General features: G+C 34.6%; 1 protein-coding gene across 1 annotated transcript; it reads right to left on the bottom strand.

Moving 5' to 3' along the window:
- Positions 1-531: 531 nt before the first annotated feature.
- On the bottom strand, positions 532-9,164 carry LOC127852444 (baculoviral IAP repeat-containing protein 2-like). The gene is made up of 5 exons (XM_052386398.1): positions 8,369-9,164; positions 7,562-7,761; positions 7,100-7,289; positions 6,714-6,881; positions 532-785 (listed from the first exon to the last, which is right to left on the bottom strand). Exons 1-5 carry the CDS (start codon positions 9,162-9,164, stop codon positions 532-534), a joined length of 1,608 nt encoding a protein of 535 aa, XP_052242358.1.
- Positions 9,165-9,620: the final 456 nt, after the last annotated feature.

The following is a 9,620-nucleotide window of genomic DNA, read 5'->3' as shown; positions in this document are numbered from 1 at the left end:
CACCTACTCTTGCATTAAGATCGCCTGCCAAAAGTATACAATACTCGTCTATGTTTAAATTACTTAATAAATTTTCAATTATATCTATACCTTTAACATCTATATTTTCGTATACAGGAGAATTAATGGGCGGTATATATACAGCTATTAATAGTATATCTCTGGATAACTTTAATACCTATTTATAAATTTTTAAAACAATGCCATCATTAAACGTATTAGGAACACTTGTGTAACATAATGATTCAGTTTTTGTCTTAAACCTACCAAAACACCACCCATATTTCTTCCACCTTTCAAAAACCTCTTTGCTGGCGATATATACCACACAAATCCTTGAGTCGAACTACATTGGTAAATTAAGTCAATATTCACTTCCCAGGTTTCTAATAGTATTACAATGTCAAATTTAGATATATAATCTAGGAAAAATGCATCATTCAGTTTCGATTTTAAGCCTGAAATGTTATATGACAATATTGATACTATTGAATGCGATGTAGGGTAGATTTTCGGACCTTGACCACAATCCTAGTCCACATGATGTTCGGCACTGCCAACCGAAGGTGTAGAAGCATTTGCAGCATCCATCGCTTTGTCTTGGCCAAGCCTACGATGTGCACGCGCGAAAGGTCTGTTTTCCGTTGATGTCTGACGTTGGTATAGTACACCATTTTTGTAGTATGCCTGTATACCACGCTGCGACAGGTCCCTGATTTTGTTACGTTGGGAAATTGTCAGCTCATTTGACACACGAATACCAGAGTCCCTGAGACGGTCGCGTGCTTTAAATATTTCCCCCTTTAAATCATATTGTTTAAACTTTACAAGGACCATCCTGTTAGAGTTTTTGTTAAATCGGCCTACACGTTTTATATCTAACACTTGACTATCTTGGAGTGGGGAGTTCGGGACAGCGACATTTTAAACATCTGATACAAATTTCTGTTTTGTTTTATCGTCTGCTTCATTTTCTTCATCAGTGAGACCAAATATCCGAAGACAATTTTTAATTTCAGCATATTCAATTTTTTTCTAGGCGTTTACCAATTTCGTTCAGTTCGGCACTATCTTTATCAAACATGTGCGCAACTTCTTCAAACTCAGATCTGATGTTATATTGTTCATTTTCAATTTCACCAACTTTATTTTCAAGTGATTTCATATTTTCGGACAACGTATGCTGCTTTAACTCTATATTACCAATCTTTTCATTAATGTCACTCAAGTCTTTTTTCACGCTTAACATTTCATGTCGAACAGCCTGCACTTCCATACGAACATCGGCTATACAATCGTTCGTTTGCTTATTATAAGCCGCCATAGTATTAACAATGTATTGGGTGTCCGGATTCATAAATTGGCCAACGTATACATCATGCGGTTGGGATGGAGCCGAACCACTAGTATCGCGATGAATAGGGCCAGGATTAAGTTCGACATCCATCGCTAATAGCAATATTCTCTGGTGATAGCCCCTGTACAAACATGCATAACTTGTTGTTTCGCCAAACATATGTATGACGTGGGTACAATCCATATGATTTTGTGTAATGCTACGCTGCGCGTACCGCTCAATAAACGTAGATAGTAAATCTACCGATGCATAGATGCCTTTAATATAGATGCACAGGCCCAATACAACCATAATTGCATGGTTATTGTCCTTGTGAATTGTAAAACTTCACATTGCCATTGCTTTCGACACATAGAAAATTTGATTTACGCTATTTCCTCTATATCTTACCAATAAATAAGAAGTAGGAAAGCTCTACTAGAAAAGCGGTATGGTGGGGGCTATTTTTGGCCATTTACGGTAATTTTAGAAGTGTTTCACTCATATCACGGTGGAGGGTACACCTACTCACATATTGCCTAGTTCAGCCAGTTAACTTGTATTAAGAGCTCATTCTTACGTTATAAGCTGACAACTGCGTTTCCTACATCAGAGGTAGGAGCTTAATTTCTGTAAGAATACTTCGTAAACAAATCCACACATAACTGATGTGGACGGTTAAGGAATCAAACCCCGTGATTGTCGGATTTGAAGTCCAGCGATATTGATAGCATTCACGAAGATTATTTTTTGCAAGATGTATCCACCGAAAGAAGGACCGAAAGTACCCAATATTTTAGTTTAAAGGCGTTATTACGAATGCAAGCGTTTTTATTATTTATTTTAATTGTTGACATTTTTGTATTTTAAATTCATAAAAGAGATGAAATTCGCATACTTAAGATACATTTTAAAGACCTGATGCGCTAATACGTTCACAGAACTTAATTGGGATAATGATTAACGTTAGCAGATAAATAAACACACACAATCGTGCGTTTTATATGTATTGCGGAAAAGCTAGGTACATCTTATCTAGTATGAATGCAATTAACGTTATACGATTTACTTCGTCGGAAATATCACGATAAATGTCACCTATGAGAGTTATATATCTGATAACCCAGCAGTCACAAGAAACGTAACGTACATCACTTTTTGTCACTTTTTTGTAATTGAATTAAAGCAAGTTATAATAATGAACAATTGAACATTATCACATTGAAAAAGGAGAGTTCATCGGGTTTAAACTGTTCTGCTCAGTGTTTGGTTATCGAGAGTTAATTATATGCCACCCCCATATACTTATGATATTGGTCAAAGTTTAAAAATAAGTACATTTTAGAAGCTTAATATATTTTCTATATAAAATATGTTTATTTTTGAATGACCTTCACGTGATAAATTGCAAATATTTGTTATATGCAAGAAACCGTAATAAACCATTTACAAAGAGCCCATGGGAGTGGTTGACGTAAGACTATGGGAAATTTAACTGATTAACCATATTTGTATATATAAACCTTTTAACCGTATCGTCATTTAAAAATACTCATCCATACTGTACAGGTCGGTGTCCATTAATTATTATGATCTATAACACGAAACATACATATTTATAACCAATGTACAACTGTAATAATACCTATTTTATATCGTTGCTAGAACTTGTCTATACACATTATATCTTTACCGTTTTGTCTGATAAATAGCTAAGCTTATACATGGATTGTATGTGTATGTCAATGTGAAGCCTTGATCAATATGTGTATCTTTTTTCTGTAAATATTTTGGTTTTGACAGTGTTGTTGATTATGTCGAAACAGATATTGCATCAAGTTATTTAAATAAACTAGGAAGATATATTTACATAAACTATAAAATATTAGCATTTAAGTAGAGGCCAATTTGGAGACAACGCTGGGGAAATATCATTGTTTTGTTTAAACAGCTTGTTTAAGCATTTGTTTCATATCTATTTTAAGTTTGGTGATGTGAAAGTGGATTTCCACAATGTAAACATGTATTTAGACCTGGGACCCCAAACATTAAGACATAACGTATGAGGATAATTGTTTAATCGTATGTGTTGTCTCTCCTTTACTTAAAACTCCGCTACCAACAGTTCGTAGTACAACATTAACGGTATTACATTTAATTCATTTGAAAATTACCGTCCCTATAAAATAATTTCATTAGGTCATATTCAATTATATTAATTATTATAAAATTATGAATATGGCATGCTGGGGCAGTTGAGAAAATATGCATTGTATCATATTTAGAGTCATTTTATTATTTACAAAAAATCTGTACAATATTATTAAAATGATGAATGATTTTATTGTAAGATTATTATGTAATACAAAAACTATGATTTATTCATTGTATGAAACATTCTATTGATATATTTTGTGATATTATAATGTGTTTATAAAAGAGTGTTTATGTATGTGCGACGCTCGCTGACATGCCACTTCCACAATACGAATCGCTGTTTTAATACGAATAAAACATGTTTGACTGGTTGAGCAAAGCACATTCAATACTCCACGCAGCGGTAACATCCCCCCGGCTACTGGCGATAACCACTGCCATGACAAGAAAATCCTTGTAGATCCGGATGGATACTTTTTTAAGATCATATTATGAAAAGTAGTATAATTTTCTTTTATATTTTGACAATGGTGTATAAGTTTAGGTTCATAACAAAAAAATATCAAAATTGAAAAACAAAACGGGACAATTATTGCACCACGTGGCTCGGCTATCACCACGAGGTTGATTATAACGGCAGGGATGTGATCGAACTATTCTAGGAACCAGTCCAAGGTTGCAAAGATTCATGATGTTGAATGGCTTTTACACAAACGGTGCAAACGTCGGAAAGTATAACTTTGTACAAACAATAACTACGGTAGCGCCTCGGTCAAAACAATTCTTATAAATTAGTAAATTGTTGAACGGTCAATCTGTGTAATGACATAATTTTTTGCCATATAAGGTTCTGAAATCTTTCAATATGTTACTATAATCAATAAATTTCAGTAGTGCATGGTGATCGTACACATGCAACCTGTTTGTTTTTATCAGCTTTATTTGTCCGAATTACTACGTGGATAGTTATTTTTTTTACGCTTCGCTCAACCAGACCTAGTCTGATGCCCCACATTTCATATCGTATTGGCGTTTTGTACTGATCTGCAAAATATGTTAAAACTTAACGCATTCATCGAATGATAAACATCGTCTTTAAAATAAAGTAACAACAATACAATGGAGTGCGGCAATATATATACATATAGATTTTGCACTGTTATGGTGTACCAGGGGCCCGTATTTGCAGTATTAAACCGCACGAAAAAGCTTTTGAAGTGTGCAAGGAGATATTATCTTGTTTTGTCAAGAGATGGTATCACTTTGTATTGATTAGTGTAATTTATAAACGCCCATGCCATGAATGGTTATAGAAGATGTTATCATTTGAAAAGTCAGCCAAATGACGTGACATTAACTTATACAATATGCACATGATTTTGTTAATATTCGCTCCAGATGAACCCCATTGTTATTTAAACTTTTTGTTGTCTTTTAATTTGTTCGTAGTTCTCAGTTTATCTCTTTTAGACAAGGGCCCTGTATACATATTTTATTTAATCTTATAATCTATTGTGACCATTACCTTTGTTTGCAAGTGTCATGAATTTAAGTGCCCTACCCAACAAACATGCATCTAAAATGTTTAGTGCATAATTCGCTGCAGCCATTTTGATCTCACGCACGATATTCGCAGTGAACTTGAGCATTTTGCATCGGTACTGCACCAGATGCGGTAGCAATCTGACCGTTTACTTCAATGTATGTGTATATACAAGTAATGTATCAACTGACTTATTTTGCAATCCAGTATATCAGTTTTGATTGTATATGTTATATATATTTATATGTTTTGATTATCTGATTTAAGACCTTGTTCAGGTTCAATGCTTAAAAAATACGCTGCAATTGGACTCTTGTCTCCAGAGCTTTATGACTTTCATATCAGTTTGTATGACTATATTTTTATAACTAGCATATGTAAAAACAGTAAGAAGTCTTTGCAACATTCAATTTCATAGTTATTGGGTGGTTTTATGATATGAGCTTATTATGGAAAGAACAATATTTAGCACAAGTATACAACGAATAAAAAAATAAACACAACAAAACACATTTATTTAAAGAAAAACGATTCATAACAAACAAAACAAATCGTTTTGACCAAACAAAATATACGTTATTGTGTCCAAACTCGCATTGTATAAAAAAAATCATAGAAAAGAAGTTTATACTAATAACCATTTGTTTTTAGTTGTGCAAGCGTTCTTAATTTATTATGGCAATAATATGGTATTTGTATTGTCAAACATTTCTTTAACATGACGTGTAATTATTTTTAGCAAAATGAAGTGAAAGCAAAGCAAAGTTAGCTGAACAGATATTTACATTCAGATGGATACATTTCATTGTAAATGTAAACCAGGTACAGCGATTTTCCACAATCATAAAAAGCGTAACTTCGATAAACGTTTCATCTGTACTGCGATGAATGCAATTTAACAATGCTGTTAGGTTAATGGATGGGTCGGTACTTGTGATAAATTATGTGCTAAATGTAAATTTCGGCATGTGATTTAATCACTTGTTCCACCAATAGTATGCATTGACCTTCTCTATGCGCTTACCGCATTTTAATCGTGTGTCGTGTTCAATTAATTATAGCTACATGTGGAAACTTGCCTTACGAACTTAGTTTTGTGAAAAAAAAACATTTATATACACACACATACCCAGTTTGGGTATGTCCGGTCGTAACTGCTACAAATTACTGGCAAGAACCAATCTTATATAAGGTAACAGCCCGAAGCACCACTCTTATAGCTTTACAACCGTCGTCAAAAAACAAAACCCCACCAGTTACAGAATCAATCCATTCTTGCATCCAAAACACCTTTGTTATGCATCGATCTTCACGAGATAATTGCTCTAACATTTCCTTGAATACGTGCTCTACAAATGGCGCATTTCCTCGGGGCGCCGGCGCATTTCTCGCATGTGACCATGTGGCCGCATGGTAGAAAAACTACGCACGCGTCACTGTCCATGCATATTTTGCACGTCATTTGTTGCGTAAGAGTGTAATTTTCTTCCACGACGTCTTTCATGTCTGAAAATTGGGAAATAGTGTCATCGTTTGCAGATTCATCAAATTATATGCATTTTGTTTATCGGAAATATAAGTAATACAGTGTACACACATGTTTAAATGGAAAGACTTTAATAAATTTGACAAAATAGGGCATCGCCATGTAAAGATCTGATTACATTTAAATCTCACCTGTTATAGATGAACTCTCTAGCTTAGTTTCATTGCTAGATTTATCATTGTTTGTTTCCTTTATTTTCATTGACGTTTTAGTTTTGGTAGGTGTTGGGATGTCCGTTTTCTCTGGGGCGATATTCTTCAGCAGATATTCTAATACTTCATTCTCCATACTTGAAATACCTAATAAAACAAACAAACGTTTGTTTCAGAATAAATTTTATATAATATATGCCCACATGAAATTGTTGCAGAGTACACTCCTAGTTGTGTTATCTATCTGACGGACAGTTTTAAAAATAGACGGCTTCCGTGTACCCTTTTGCCTAAATAAATATCGTGTTTATGTTAAAACGTTTAAATATCAGAACAATAACAAATGTGTTTAAGCTTATCCTCACTTCTTTCTTTTGTGACGTTCCTTAAAGCCAACAGTACAAGATCTCGTCCAAAGCCCATTTCAATAAATGTTGTTATCAAGGCTCTGTCACTCTCTTCGGACGATGTTCGTTGCCGCGGTAACTCATACGGCTTTAAGTTGTTATTTGTTGGTGTACCAGTTGTCGAAGACTGCGCCTCCGTATTTATATTCTAGAAAAAAATCTTATCAATGTACACATGTTCTTCGAACGAATTCGGAAAGATACGTGTTGGGAACCCCACAACTTACTGAGCTCTAATATTAGAATTCCAAAAATGAGATGTTAGTCCATGTAGGTAAGCATTATAAGTTATAATTCCAAAATAACAATTTTCTATGGTAATTAATTAAGATAAATAGTCAGACATATTTTTTCACATGTAATTTGTTTTCCTGGAGAAATTTCAAAATCGTTGAATAGTTGACTTTAAGCTACACATACATGAGAAATGTGTCGCTCTTGTTTAGTTACATCGAGTCGTTTCCTCATTTGAACCATGTCGATGAATTCTTGACCTTTGGATAGCATAACGTACTGACAACTTGGGAACCAGTACGCATGCTCGACCCACGGGTCGTCATTTTTCTCCCAGTTGTTCAAACCTCCACCACATTGGAAGCAGCGCACTTCGTCTCCGCAACCTGGAAATATACATAAGAGGTCGAAAAACTTATTATAGTGGAGACTGGTTATTCGATAGATTTTGAAATCATTACATAATAAATGATAGTTAATTGTATAAAATTTAAGTAAGTTTCAATATGTTTAGTGCTATCTGGTTTTGTTATTGAAAATTGTAAATCTCGATATTGAGTGATTTGTTGGCGAACTTTCACTGTATTCAACGTTTTCCTTGTCTTTTTAAGTTCTTCTCCAAACCAAACCAATCACACACCTATGTTCGATGATAACAACGCTCCTATCCATTCTATATTTAAATCGTTTAGTCTTTTTATGTTATTATTTCGTCTTTATCAATTATGAATTTGTTAAAATGAAGAATTACCAAAATTGCAACTTCGTATTAAAGACAAAAAATAACTACATTTGCGAAAGTTTCTAGAGCATACACACGAATATTAAAAGAAAAACAATAGCCATAGCACTGAATTAACTCAATTGCAGAACCTAAGGGCGAATGCCATGTGACATTCATCATAAAGTATCATATCGATTTCAATTCATTCTTCAATAGCATGCATTTGCAATATTTTTCTTTAAATTAAAGGCCACTCCTTTCATACTTACCCGTGTAATATAATCCAGCGTCTACGAGACAGCTTGTTGACACTATATCAGGCCGTCTCCAGCACAAGAACGATGCGGTTCTTTCAGATTTGCTCGAGTATGCCGGATATTTTGCATTTTCACCTAAATACATAAAGTCATCTCTAAATTGTGTTTGTGTCCGTCCTGCGGCTGTTCCAAAGGAAAGTTGTTTGTATGTTTCCATGTCGGATGCGTCTTGATTGTTCGCCAATTTAGACTGTCTATTAACATCAGTTTGCTCAATTAGTGCTTCTGAACATGGTCCAGCTACAATATTTGATTGTGAAGATTTGCCGACTTCATGAATGCGCCCTTCACAAAATCCTTCCGACTTGTGGAATGGATTATTAATATCATCTTTACCAGTTATGAATTGACAGTCGGGTGAAAGCTGGCGGTGAGTTTCGTCAATCGATTCTGTCTCGTTCCATTGCTTAACTTCTACCCCACATACAAAACAAATACACAGTCTTTTTTCACTGTTATAGTAAAACCCTTTGGAAACAAGTCGCGAGATTGAATAGCTGATAGAGTCCATTGTATCCTCGTACTTTGCAAATGAGGCGTAACGGTCATACTCGCGAACCATTGTTTTGTTGTGTATTGGGTCCATTAACGATTCCTTTCTAACTTTTGCCCCAAGCACTTCAGATAAAGTATCGTCTTGCCGAAAGTTGGCATTACGTTCTGTAATAACAGGTTGATCTTTGCAAGCGGCATTGTCGTTGTCATTTAAAGTACTATCTTTAAGCTGAGAATGCAAGGGGAAGCACATGGCAGCTTCCAATCTTGGAGAAATATAATCGTAAAGTATTGCTCTTGTTAAAGATGCAAAACGATGGCTACACTTCTGTTTCAGACTCAATCCATCCTGCGCACTGATTAGACAATTATCAGTGTTTGAGACTTTGCTGTTGCTAAATCCAAGAACTAGCAAAGATATCAAAATATTTCTGAACATCGCTTTATTAAACATGTTTAAATAGTTTTGAATTCCTTGAAAATAGCCAATCAATCTGAGAGTCGTACTTTTCACCTGCTGAGACTCCTCTTCCGCTTGTTTAATTGTAATTGTCTCACATTTAAAGTCAACAGGTCCTCGGTGTGTTCTCAAACGTCCAGTTCATAATAAACTCTTCGGAATTATCTTTCCACAGCTGGATGGGCCTAAAAGGAAATACTGATCTAAAATAGGTTTCAGTAGTAAAACAAACTTGCATTATACATTCGC

The sequence above is a fragment of the Dreissena polymorpha genome, chromosome 12 (assembly GCF_020536995.1).
Source record: "Dreissena polymorpha isolate Duluth1 chromosome 12, UMN_Dpol_1.0, whole genome shotgun sequence".
NCBI lineage: Eukaryota > Metazoa > Mollusca > Bivalvia > Myida > Dreissenidae > Dreissena > Dreissena polymorpha.
This window is presented reverse-complemented; position numbering and strand designations above follow the sequence as displayed.